The sequence below is a fragment of the Euleptes europaea genome, chromosome 6 (assembly GCF_029931775.1).
Source record: "Euleptes europaea isolate rEulEur1 chromosome 6, rEulEur1.hap1, whole genome shotgun sequence".
NCBI lineage: Eukaryota > Metazoa > Chordata > Lepidosauria > Squamata > Sphaerodactylidae > Euleptes > Euleptes europaea.
In genome coordinates this window covers 65,550-78,053 of record NC_079317.1, presented here as the reverse complement: position 1 = coordinate 78,053, position 12,504 = coordinate 65,550, and the positions used below count along the sequence as shown (strand labels likewise).

The 12,504-nt window shown below is 50.7% G+C and overlaps 1 protein-coding gene across 1 annotated transcript in view; it reads left to right on the top strand.

The window, feature by feature from the left end:
* MELTF (melanotransferrin) overlaps positions 1-12,504 on the top strand; it is a 43,135-nt gene that overhangs the window by 25,552 nt on the left and 5,079 nt on the right. The window contains exons 10-14 of the mRNA XM_056851062.1: positions 973-1,153; positions 7,387-7,538; positions 8,873-8,969; positions 9,548-9,745; positions 12,250-12,409. Of these exons, the coding sequence (XP_056707040.1) occupies positions 973-1,153; positions 7,387-7,538; positions 8,873-8,969; positions 9,548-9,745; positions 12,250-12,409 (788 nt within the window). The remainder of the gene's footprint in view (positions 1-972; positions 1,154-7,386; positions 7,539-8,872; positions 8,970-9,547; positions 9,746-12,249; positions 12,410-12,504) is intronic.

Below are 12,504 nucleotides of genomic sequence, written 5' to 3'. Positions count from 1 at the left end.
AGTCCTCAAAAAGAGTCTCTTAGCCAGGCATGTTCATTTTAAATGAAAGACAAGCCTCTAATGGTTTTTCATGAAAAATATGGTTTTACATTGAAGAATTCTGCATATGTACAATACTAATACAACACTTCATATGCTCTAATATGTCAAAGCCTGTAACAGCTTTACCAATTGAATGTCTGCCTGTTACCCACTTTTCCCCTGGTAGGGCCCTTAGAGAACCTGCATGGTATAGCGGTTAGAGTCTGTAAGACCCAGGTTTAAATCCTTACTATGCCTTGGAAGTTTTCTGGGTGACCTTGGGCCAGTCACACAGTCTCAGCTGTACCTACCTTACATGATTGTTGTGAAGATAAAAGGGAAAGGGGAGATTGTTATAAGGCACTTTGGGTCCCAGTTGAAGATAAAACTGGAGTAAAAAGTGAAGTAAATAAATAAACATTCAACAACTCCTGAGAGGCAGAAAGTCAGTAGGTAATTTTTAGGAGGTGAGGGTCCTCAAAGCCCGAATTTTTAAGAGATAGAAAGTGTTGTTCTCTATTAAAACCTCTCCAGCTATTTATTTGTGCCCCATTTTTCTCACCAGTGGGCGCCCACAGTGGGCTTACAACACCGTTCTCCCCTCTTGCATTTTGCCCTCACAACAACAGCTTTGTCAGCTGAGAGGAAGTGACTGGCCCCAGGTGACTGGGAGTGAGCGGATAACCGGCGGCCAGCGAGCTTCCATGGCCGAGGTGGGATTCCCACCTGCCCCCCCCTATCCCAGCCCGGCACTCTCGCCACCGCCACGCCATGTCAGTCAGGCCCAGGGAGGGGTGGGGGGCAGTGCTCAGCTGAGGAAAGGCCCTGGGCAGAGCCTTGGCTTGTGGGCCTCCCCCCTCTAAAGCAGCCCCTCCTCCGAGGGCTCGGTGCTCCCAGGTGTGGCCGCAGGGATGCAGGTGTCTAACAGGTGCCCGTCTGCCAATGTTACAGCAAATGTTTAACGGTGAAGCCTCCAGCTTCCAGATGTTTGACTCTACGGCCTACGGTGGGAAGAACCTGCTCTTCAAAGACTCCACCACACACCTGGTTCCCGTTGAGCAGCAGACCTTCCAGGCCTGGCTGGGGGAGGAGTACCTACATGCTGTGCGGGGCTTGGATTGCGACCCCACAAGTAAGTGCTGCTGTTGGGGGGGAAAGGGCTGGACCAGGAGACGGATTCTCTCCTGTTCTGGATGGGGTTGCGCTCCCCAGGAAAGGAATCGGTTCTTGGCTGGGGGCTGCTCCTGGACCCCTCCGGGTCTCCTGTTGGCTAAAGTGGAGGCAGCGGTGGCTGGGGGGCTTTCACTAGCTTGGGCTGGGGAGCCAGCTGAGGCCCTTCCTGGGCAGAAAAGATCTTGCCGCCATGGTGCACGCCCTGGAGCCAGCTTGGAATGTGCTCAGTGTGGGGCTGCCCTTGAAGACGAAGCTACAGCTGGTACAGAATGCTGGAGTGGGTCGTAAAGCCCATGTCCCTCCGGTCTTGTCCTGTCTACACTGACTCCCAGTTTGATTCTGGGCCCAATTCATGGTGTTGGTGTTGACCGTTAAGGTCCTGTACAGATTGGGGCCAGCATCCTTTATGGACTGCCTTCGCCCACATTAACCTACCCATCCGCTCAAGTCATCTTTGGAGGCCTGCTTTAGGTCCCCGGCCATCTGAGGCACACAGGGGTGTGTGCGTGCATGGGGTGTTCAAGGCAAGAGACATTTGGAGGTGATCCTGCCATTGCCTTCCTCTGTGTGGGCTGAGAGAGTTCAGAGAGAACTGAGACTGGCCCAAGGTCACCCAGCAGGCTTCATGTGGAAGATTGGGGGGATCAAACCTGGTTCTCCAGATTAGAATCTGCCGCTCTTTACCACTACACCACACTGGCTCTTATAGACAGGTGGCAACCTGAGAAAGGGCCTTCTTGGTCATGGCACCAAAACTTTGGAACTCCCTCCCCAGGGAGATTCACCTGTCTTGATCTAGTGTTGTCTTCTGCCAGCGGGTGGAGACTTTTCCCCTGTTTGGTACAAACACACACACACACCCAGTAACTGGGAGCTGGAACGTGGTTGCTTTTTGCGATCTGGGGCTGCCTCCACTCGGAACCTCGTACCTCACCCAATCCAATAAGAAGGGTGGGGCTGCCGGAGGCGTTTCCATTTTTGTTTTGCCCGTACTTATTTGGGCCAAACAACGACAACAAGGAGGGCTCTCTGTCCGCCAAAATCACGGCCATTTTGTATTTATTTTTTTGGTCCCCCGAAGCTGGTATTGGCCTCCTCCTCCCTGGTGTTTGGTGTCAGGCGCACCGCCCTGAGGACTCTGCGTGGGTTGGAAGGCAGCATTAGAAATGTTTTTTTTAAAAAACAACAACACAGACCTGCGAAGTCCGAGGACCTCTGGGAGTTGGCCCCATACCCCGGAAAGCAGGGGCCTCAGCCAGCCCTTGAACAGGGGGAGGGGGAGAGAACTGGAGCAGCCAGAGTCTCATCAGACAGGTTTTGTGGGAGGTGGAGGAAGTGACTTTCAGACAGGCAGAGAAGAAAAGAGGTGCCAAAGGGGCCAGAAAAATAAGTTTGGAAACTGTTGGATGTGTCTCCCAGAAGTGGAACCGGAGGGAATGAGAACAGAGGAGGAGGAGAGGGAAGGTGGTGGACGTCAACCCTTGTTAGCCAAATTGCTCTTTAACTTGGGGAATTAGCAAGCAAGATGACAAACGACAATATTTATATAGCGAGAACAACCTTTGTATACCGGAGCCGGTAACTGTGACCTTTAAATAAGGATAGAAGCAAAGGATTCCAAATTAAGAGAGTTTATGTTGTTTCCTTTCAAATCAGTGATGCATACACACATACAGAGAAATCTAAGAAAGGCAAAGAGAGTAGTACAAGCACAGATGCCAACGTGGCAGGGATCGTTGATGGGGCGATATTTACCGTTCTTGAAGAGGTGTCCAAGTTCACGTAGACTAAGACAGAAGAAATTAAGAGCAAAGGCAGGGGCAAGGGGTTCCCATAGACTTGGCCAGCAAGGCGGGAGGGAGCGTGGTCAGGCTGCGCAAAACCAAACCAACAGAGTAACGGCAAAGATGCCAGGAAAGACCTAAGGTGACATTGTGGGCTGGGGGCACCCCAGATATACTGTTTTTCTGGGGGCGGGGAGAGGGGATTTACCCCTCCTAGGTTCCCAGGTGACAAAAGGTGACAAAAGGATTAATCTGTGGCTGCCGGGGTGGGTCAGTGAGAATTTGGAAATCTATTCTGATTCCAATGGCTTTTGCAACCCGGGAGGAACTGGGAGATCTCTGCTGAAGTGATTAACGTTCTGGAACAATAGGCGGGATCTCTGCAAATGTCTGGGGATCGCTGCTGCATAGCTGGAGGAACTGCTGCATAGCTGGAGGATATCGCTGATATCAGGATCGCTGCTGATTGTCCATTAAGCTGCTGATGTTGCAGTGGGAATGCGGGGTGTTGGCACTAACTACGTGACTGTCTGCTTTCCATGACATGGCTGCGGCTGGAACAGGGTTTTCACAGGAACATGGAGTCTCTCAGGTTCACTGGAGGTTGCCCTTGCTTCTGTTTCCTAGCTGCTGGCTGCACGGAGATTGCAGGAGTGGCCGTGTCAGTTTCAATGGAGCGCACAGCTGCTGTCCAGTAGCGTTTGGAGCGGGCGCACAGCTGGAACAGTAGTTGTGTGCCTGCATATCTGGTTTCCAGGTCCAGTCCGGGAGTGTAGGCGGCCCGTATGCTTTCACCCTCCTCCCCACATCCTGTGGCCCTGGGAGATGCCCAGTCAGCCAGAGGGACAGATGGGTGCGTGCACATTGCCTCACTGTGTGGTGAGGAGTTTCAGGGGTTGTGCTTAGCTGGACTGGTTCTCTTTGGAGGAGACAACATGGGAGCCGAGCATTTCCTCTGTTTAGGAATATGCAGACCGAGTGGGGGAGGGTGGGGGACAGAGGTTCTTGGAGAAGGCAGCACATCTGCTACCCCCCATCAGATCCCAGAGAGAGAACATAAGAACACAAGACAAGCTCTGCTGGATCAGACCAAGAAAGCCCATCAAGTCCTGCAGTCTGTTCCCATCGTGGCCAGCCAGGTGCCTCTAGGAAGCCCACAAGCAAGGCGACTGCAGCAGCACCATCCTGCCTGTGTTCCACAGAGAATAGGTATGCATCATGACTAGTAGCCATGGATAGCCCTGTACTCCCCTCTTAAAGCCTTCCAGGTTGGCAGGAGGCTTCTTTCGGGTTCTAAACCCATTAGAGAGAGAGAGAGAGAGATTCTGGTCCTCAATGAGCTAAAGAACTTCCCTGTGCAAAGCTGAGCCTGAATTATAGGGACAGTTTTCCTCTGCCTCCACTTGGTTTTATGACCCTCTTTTATGGCAGTCCTGCGGAGTCTTTTCTGATAAACTAAAACATACAATATATTGTCGAAGGCTTTCACGGTCAGAGTTCATTGGTTCTTGTAGGTTATCCGGGCTGTGTAACCGTGGTCTTGGAATTTTCTTTCCTCACGTTTCGCCAGCAACTGTGGCAGGCATCTTCAGAGTAGTAACACTGAAGGACAGTGTCTCTCAGTGTCAAGGGTGTAGGAAGAGTAATATATAGTCAGAAAGGGGTTGGGTTTGAGCTGAGTATTGTCCTGCAAAAGTAATGTGCTAATCATTGTCCTGTAAGTATCAAGATAATGTGCTAATGAGGGTATGGTATGTTAATATGGAACCATTGTATCCTGAAGTGATCTGTTAATGTGTGTAATCCAAAGCTAATCTGCATGGCTATTGTTGAATGTTGTCTTTGTTAGTCTGGAGGTTTTTAGGACAGGAAGCCAAGCCTTATTCATTCTTAAACTCTCCTCTTTTCTGTTAAAGTTGTGCTGATGTTTATGAATTTCAATGGCTTCTCTGTGCAATCTGACAAAATAGTTGGCAGAATTGTCCAGTCTTTCAGTGTCTTGGAATAAGACCCTGTGCCCTGTTTGTGTCAGTCCATGTTCAGCCACTGCTGATTTCTCAGGTTGGCCAAGTCTGCAGTATCTTTCATGTTCTTTTATCCTTGTTTGTATGCTGCGTTTTGTGGTCCCGATGTAAACTTCTCCGCAGCTGCAAGGTATACGATATACTCCTGCAGAGGTGAGGGGGTCTCTTTTGTCTTTTGCTGATCGTAGCATTTGTTGTATTTTCTTGGTGGGTTTAAACACTGTTTGTAGGTTATGTTTTTTCAAAAGTTTCTCCATCCTATCAGTGACTCCTTTAATAAATGGCAAGAATACCTTTCCTATGGGAGACTGTTTTTCCTGAGTTTTCTGATTTTTGTTTGGTTTAATGGCCCTTCTGATTTCATTCTTGGAGTAGCCGTTTGCTAGCAGTGCGTGATTTAGATGATTAGTTTCTTCCTTGAGAAACTGTGGTTCACAGATCCGTCTTGCACGGTCCATTAATGTTTTGATTATTCCTCTTTTCTGTCGGGGGTGGTGGTTGGAGTTTTTGTGTAAGTAGCGATCTGTGTGAGTTGGTTTCCGGTAGACCTTGTGACCTAACTGAAAGTTTGTTTTACGGATGACAAGGGTATCAAGAAATGGGAGTTTACCCTCAATTTCCTTTTCCATGGTAAACTGAATATTTGGATGGATATTATTAAGATGGTTTAAAAAGTCCATTAATTTTTCTTCACCATGGCTCCAAATAGTAAATGTATCATCTACGAACCTGAACCAGACTGTAGGTTTGTAAGGTGCTGATTCTAATGCTGTCGTTTCAAAATATTCCATGTAAAAGTTTGCTATTACTGGACTGAGTGGACTTCCCATAGCTACTCCATCAATCTTTTCATAAAATTCTTGATCCCATAGGAAATAACTTGTTGTCAAACAATGGTGAAATAAGGCTGTTATATCTTCTGGAAAAATCTGGTTAATCAATGAGATTGTGTCTTTTACTGGAACCAAGGAAATACAACAAATGCTACGATCAGCAAAAGACAAAAGAGACCCCCTCACCTCTGCAGGAGTATATCGTATACCTTGCAGCTGCGGAGAAGTTTACATCGGGACCACAAAACGCAGCATACAAACAAGGATAAAAGAACATGAAAGATACTGCAGACTTGGCCAACCTGAGAAATCAGCAGTGGCTGAACATGGACTGACACAAACAGGACACAGGGTCTTATTCCAAGACACTGAAAGACTGGACAATTCTGCCAACTATTTTGTCAGATTGCACAGAGAAGCCATTGAAATTCATAAACATCAGCACAACTTTAACAGAAAAGAGGAGAGTTTAAGAATGAATAAGGCTTGGCTTCCTGTCCTGAAAACCTCCAGACTAACAAAGACAACATTCAACAATAGCCATGCAGATTAGCTTTGGATTACACACATTAACAGATCACTTCAGGATACAATGGTTCCATATTAACATACCATACCCTCATTAGCACATTATCTTGATACTTACAGGACAATACTTTTGCAGGACAATACTCAGCTCAAACCCAACCCCTTTCTGACTATATATTACTCTTCCTACACCCTTGACACTGAGAGACACTGTCCTTCAGTGTTACTCCTCTGAAGATGCCGGCCACAGCTGCTGGCGAAACGTCAGGAAAGAAAATTCCAAGACCACGGTTACACAGCCCGGATAACCTACAAGAACCAATAAAACATACAATGTTTTCATCTTCCCTGTGGCAAATTTTTCTGATGTTTTTAACAAGATTGGATAACTAGAACAGTCTTTAGTGTGCTCAAGATGGAGTTTTCACAGATTTATTTGGTATTGTTGCAGGATCTGCTGGTTTGTTTTTAAACTGTTTCCTAACCCCAAGTCTGTCTTATTCACTTGTGTACACCGTTGTGTTGTCTGTGACTGACCGACAATGACCCCCCCACACACAAAAAACCTCTTTCTTGGGTCATGGTAACCAGCTCGGGCTCCATCTGTCGATGTGGTTGGGATATTTTTTTTTTGCCCCTGACAGATCTGATTTTAGCTGGGGAAGCCCCCCAAACAAGAGGCCAGAGGAACCAGAGGGCAGTATACTGAGGCACGCGAGGGATGGGCCGTGGGTCCCGCTGTTGGAAAGATGGTTGGAGTGTTGAGGGTGTCTCATGTTCCTCCCCCGATGTCTTCCCCTAAAAGATCTCAAGCTGCTGGGCTGGGGAAGATTTGTCTGGCCCGGAGGCCCCAGAAAGCACCTCCCAATCTGAAGGGGAGGTTCTGAGCCAGGTGGACGGTGGCTGCGACGGGGAATGTTGTACGTTCAGAACTTAGGCTGTGTTTTCAGGTGAGGATGTTAACGTCACGGCTGACCACGCGACTTCTCCCTCTGCCCTTCCACTGTTGATGTTTCCATGCAGGATTGCCCAGCTTTCTGCGCTGGTGTGTCTTGTCCACGGAGGAGATCTGGAAATGCAGCCAAATGGCCGCGGCCTTTAAGGACAAAAACCTGAAGCCGGAAATCCACTGTGTTTCTGCAGCGAGTCCAGAGGAGTGCATGGAGCGGATCCAGGTGTGGGCCCGGGTGTGGAAGCCGGCCGGGGCTTCCAGGGAGGCTGTTGTCGGTCGGTGCCCGTGGCAGGCCCACGCCTCCAGGGCCACTCAAGCGTGCAGCCTGCAGCTCCGGGGGGCGGGGTGTGGACTCTGCAGGCACCAAGAGCTTTCAGAGAGCCCTCCGCCCCCTCACACAAGCACGGGGCTCAGTCCCTCCTCGAGGCAGCGCGCCAGGGGCTCGAGGCCTTTATGGAGCTCCAGGAGCACAAAGACGGCTCCCCCATGGTGGGCCGCAATGCCTGGCTGGGCACCCAGTGTTGCTACAAACACAGAGACCTTTGCAGTGCCAACACAACGCCCACGGAGTAGAGGGGGTTGTCTCGGGTTTCCCTCCCTACAGACACACCTGGTAGACTTTTTGCCCTTTAAAAAAATGGTAGCAGCTGTATCACCAACAGCTTTGCAATCCAGCAACTAGTGATTTTGTAGGGGCGGGGGGAAGGCAGCAAAAGGCTGTCTTTTGAGGTGGGGGAAGCTGAACCTGAAGAGAGGCAGGAAGGGGAAATGGTGCCAGTGAGGGGTGGGGGAGCGTCCAGAAATCCACACTTTCTGTGTGTGTGTGTATGGGGGGGGAATCTCTCAGATTATCAGAGAGCCCCATGACCAAGTGGGGCATTGGGAAGGGTTCGGGCACAGGAAGCTGCCTCTTCTGCGAGAGACCCAGGTCAGCCTCGTCTCCTCTGACTGGCAGCTGCTCTCCTGGGCGTGTTTTCAACCTCTCCTACCCGACCCTCTTAGCTGGAGATGCTGGGAACGGAGCCTGGGACCAAGCAGGTATCTTCGGGTGCTTGGCCGTGTCGGTCTGTGGTGGGAGAGCAAGACCCCCAAGCCCACGAGCACTGCAGAGACCAGCCCCGGACATCTTGTCGGTCTGGAAGGTGTTTCTGGGCCTGAGCCCCTGGGACCCAGGAGACGCTCTGCTGCCGCCGAGCCAAGACCCCATTCCCTTCCGGGCTCTACCTGTCCAAAAAGGTTACAGAACGTGTTGGAGGGGAAAGAAGGATGTTTTTTCTTTCACAAACCAAGGAGGTGATCAGGAGCTTTACGAGTGGTGTCTTTATGGCCATTCAGCCACGGGTTATCTGCCCCGAGGTCAATGCTGTTGGGAAGTGGGTTTTTGTTTTTGGTTTTTAGCTTTCACACCCCTCCTGGGGTTTGGTTCTCTGAATTTGCAGCCGTCCTGGGGCAGCTGAGCCCCCCCCCCTCACCCCACCTCACCCCCCCCAGTGACTCAGCCGAGTCCTCCGCAGGGCCCAGCTCTCCAGCCACACCCTTGTTTTCCTTTCCTTGCAGAAAAGAGACATTGATGCCGTCGTTCTGGCAGGAAAGGACGTTTACACGGCTGGGAAGAAATATGGCCTGGTGCCTGCTGCCGGGGAACGTTACGCAGGTGAGGGAGCCGGAGGACTCTGGCTGGTGTGTCCGAGCCACCCCCACCACTGTCTGGGAAGCAGAAGGAAGCAGGAAAGCGCCAGGCGGAGAGTCATCCCCCCACAAACAAACGCAAGAACACCAGTCGCCTCAGGCAGCCCGCTCTCCAGCCCCGCTCGGGGGGGGGCCCTCTTGTCAGGCTCCGGGTAGGGTTACCAACCTCCAGGTACTAGCTGGAGATCTCCTGCTATTACAACTGATCTTCAGCAGATAGAGATCAGTTCCCCTGGAGGAAATGGCCGCTTTGGCCATTGGACTCTATGGCATTGAGGTCCCTCCCCTCCCCAAACCCCACCCTCCTCAGGCTCTGCCCCAAAAACCTCCCGCAGGCGGTGAAGAGGGAGCTGGCAACCCTAGCTCCAGTGCCTCATGGCCTCCCTGCTCTGACCGCCTCATCCCAGGCCCCCCGTCAGCAGAAGCAGGGCTTGCGACACCAGAAAGTAGGGCTGCAAAGCCCGGGGTGTCTGGCCCTCCCGAGGGACCTGTGTGTCCAGGGAGAGGGGAAGGCATCGGGGTTTCTCTCTTATGTTCCTCCAGATGGGGACACGAATGCCACCTACTATGCCGTAGCAGTGGTCAGACGGGATGTTTCCAACGCCTTCACCATCCACGAGCTCAAGGGGAAGAAGTCCTGCCATACTGGCTATCAGAGGATGGCCGGATGGAACGTGCCCGTTGGCACCCTGCTAAGAAAGGGCTTCCTTCAGCCTCAGGGCTGCAGCAGCCTCCTCCAAGGTAAGTGGAAGGTCGGGGTCCTGAGGCCATGGCCCTCTGGGGCCGGAGCCGGGTCTCTGCCATGCAGCGGGGAAGTCCTGGGGCGGAGAGGAAGTGTGCGATTTGCCTGGGCGAAGCCATGGGTGATGCACAGAAAGAGAGGACTTTTCATTTCCCCTCGCCTACTGTGACAAAAAAAGGGGGGGAACACTTGGACTAAAAAAAAAATTCTATTGTCAGAATTTTAAATGTGTATATTACTCCTCACTTGGATTGTGCTCTTGCTCCAAGGAGCTCAGGGTGATGTAAATTGTGGGGAGGGGGGGGAGACTGTTGCACAATAATCTCCTCACAACTACCTGCAACTTTGCATACAAGAGTTGCTCTCAGGTCCAGTCCCTGGCTTTTCAAAGGACATAAGAAGAGGACATAAGAAGACCAGTGTTCCAGGTAACCTGGCATCCTGTATCACACAGTAGCCAACCAGTTGCCCTGGAGGGCCAGCAAATAGGCCCCGGAGACCCAGGCCTTCCCTGACATGGCTTCCTATCTCTGCGCTCAGACGTTTCCTGTCCCTGAACATGGAGGTTCCCTTTAGTACCCGTGGGACGTTTTTTGGCCATTCCTCCATGAATGTGTCTCATTCCCGCTTATAGCCATCTGTGCTCATGACCATCAATATGTCCACTGGACAGGAGTTCCACAATTTAAATTCTTGTTGAGAAAGAACAACTTCCGTTGGGAATCTATTACTCATCCAGTTGCTCCCTAGTTCTGGTATTTATGAGTCAGAGGGGAGAAGTTCTCCCTACCCCACGTATAATTTTATAAACCTCTATCTTGGCCCCCTTAGTTGTATTTTTCCTAACTGAACAGCAGCATCTGTTTTAGCCTTCCCCCAAGGAAAAGGTGCTCCAACCCCTGAATCATCTTGGTTGCCCCTCTTCTGTCCTTTTTCCAGCTCTGCAGTGTCCGTTTTGAGATGCGGTGATCAGAACTGCACCCAGCATTCAAAACGAGGCCTCATCATAGATCTATACAATATTGGGGGATTACAATATCAGCCATTTTATTTTCAATTGCTTTACTAATAATCTCCATCACAGATTTGCCTTTTTGACAGCTGTTGTTGACATTTTCATCAATCTATATTTATTTACATTATTTCATAATATCTGTCCACTATAACCCCACTTCAGACACAAGCCGCATATATTTAACATTAAGAATTTTTGTTCCAAAGTACATGGAAACATAGAGCTGGAAGAGAAGTAAATAAATAACTCCTTTAAGACTTGGTGCTACCTTCCCTAAACTGAGGAATGCATTCTATCTGGGGTTCAATTAGCGTGGGTTGAACCAGTTTCAAAGCTGTCTTGAGTCTCCCTTTCAACTTCCTTGTGACTGGTCCCCTCATTTTTGTAAAGTCCTATAAGGAATCAAGTGTGATTGTTCTGGCGCAGAGGAGAGCGATGAGGTTGATCAGGGTCCTGGAGAATCCAAGCCCTGCGAGGAAAGGCTGAGGGAGTTGGCAACGTTCAGTCTGGAGAAGAGGAGGCTGAGGGGGGAACACAATTGCTCTCTTTAAAGTATTTGAAGGGCTGACACTTAGTGGTGGTGGTGGCGGTGTGAAGGGACCTCAAGTCACAGCTGACTTATGGCGACCCTGCAGGGTTTTCAAGGCAAGAGATGTTGGGAGGTGGTTTGCCATGTGGAGGAGTGGAAAATCGAACCCAGTCCACCGTGCTGGATAGGACTCACAGTAAAGGGTTTCACTTATGCTTGGAAAGGTACCAGCTGGACATTAGGAAAAATTTTTTTTACAGTAAGAGCAGTTCAGCAGTGGAAGCAGCTGCCTAGGGAGGTGGTGAGCTCCCCCTCACTGGGGGTCTTCAAGCATCATAGCTGAGGGGTCTCAGGCATCAGGCATAGGGAAAGACCTTTCTCTGCCTGAGACCCTGGAGAGTCACTGCCAGTCTGGAGAGTCACTGCCAGTCTGAGGAGGTGCCACTAGACAAGGTTGATAGACAGAAGGGTCTGATTTGGTATAAAGGAGCTTCATACGATGCTTGTGTGTGCGTGTGTATGGGGGGGGGGGGTCTAGCAGCATCACACCCGCTTTGCATCCACTCACGGGTTCTCAGGGAGCTGGTGGTGGCAAAGATTTTTCTCCTGCCATAGGAAGCTGCTACCGAGCACTATTGAGCTGGGTTCTCCACTAGCGTCAGGTGCTTCCATATATGTGCAAGCATGTATGCACACCCCGAGTAAGCATGGCTGAAAGAGAGCAACCAGCCCTGTGGGGTCAACCTGTGATCTCAACAGGTGCATGAGTGTTTGATCCTCCTGGCTCAAACCTCTCTGGCCAGTTCGGCCTACTTTAGAACGTCACACTTCCAGTCCTGTGAGAGCTGCAGGAATCCTGGCCAGGCTGGTGGCGGGAGTGTCCAGGCCCAGAGCTGGTCCCTTCCTTTCCTTTCTCATGGAGCCCCAGTGAGCATCTTCCTCACCTCCTCTCCTTCCAGCGGTCAGCACCTTCTTCTCGGCCAGCTGCGTTCCTGTTGCCAGGAGGGATGATGACTACCCAGCCAGCCTTTGTGAGCTCTGCATCGGTGATGACAAAGGGAATCATAAATGCAATGCCAGCGACCAGGAGCGCTATTATGGCTATGCCGGAGCCTTCCGGTAAGGGGGAAGGAAGCACTCAGGCAGAGGTGCCTCAGGGCCTCCAGCTGTTGGGTTTGGGGAAGCCAGAATGAGTCTGAGTAGGGAAGGTCAGT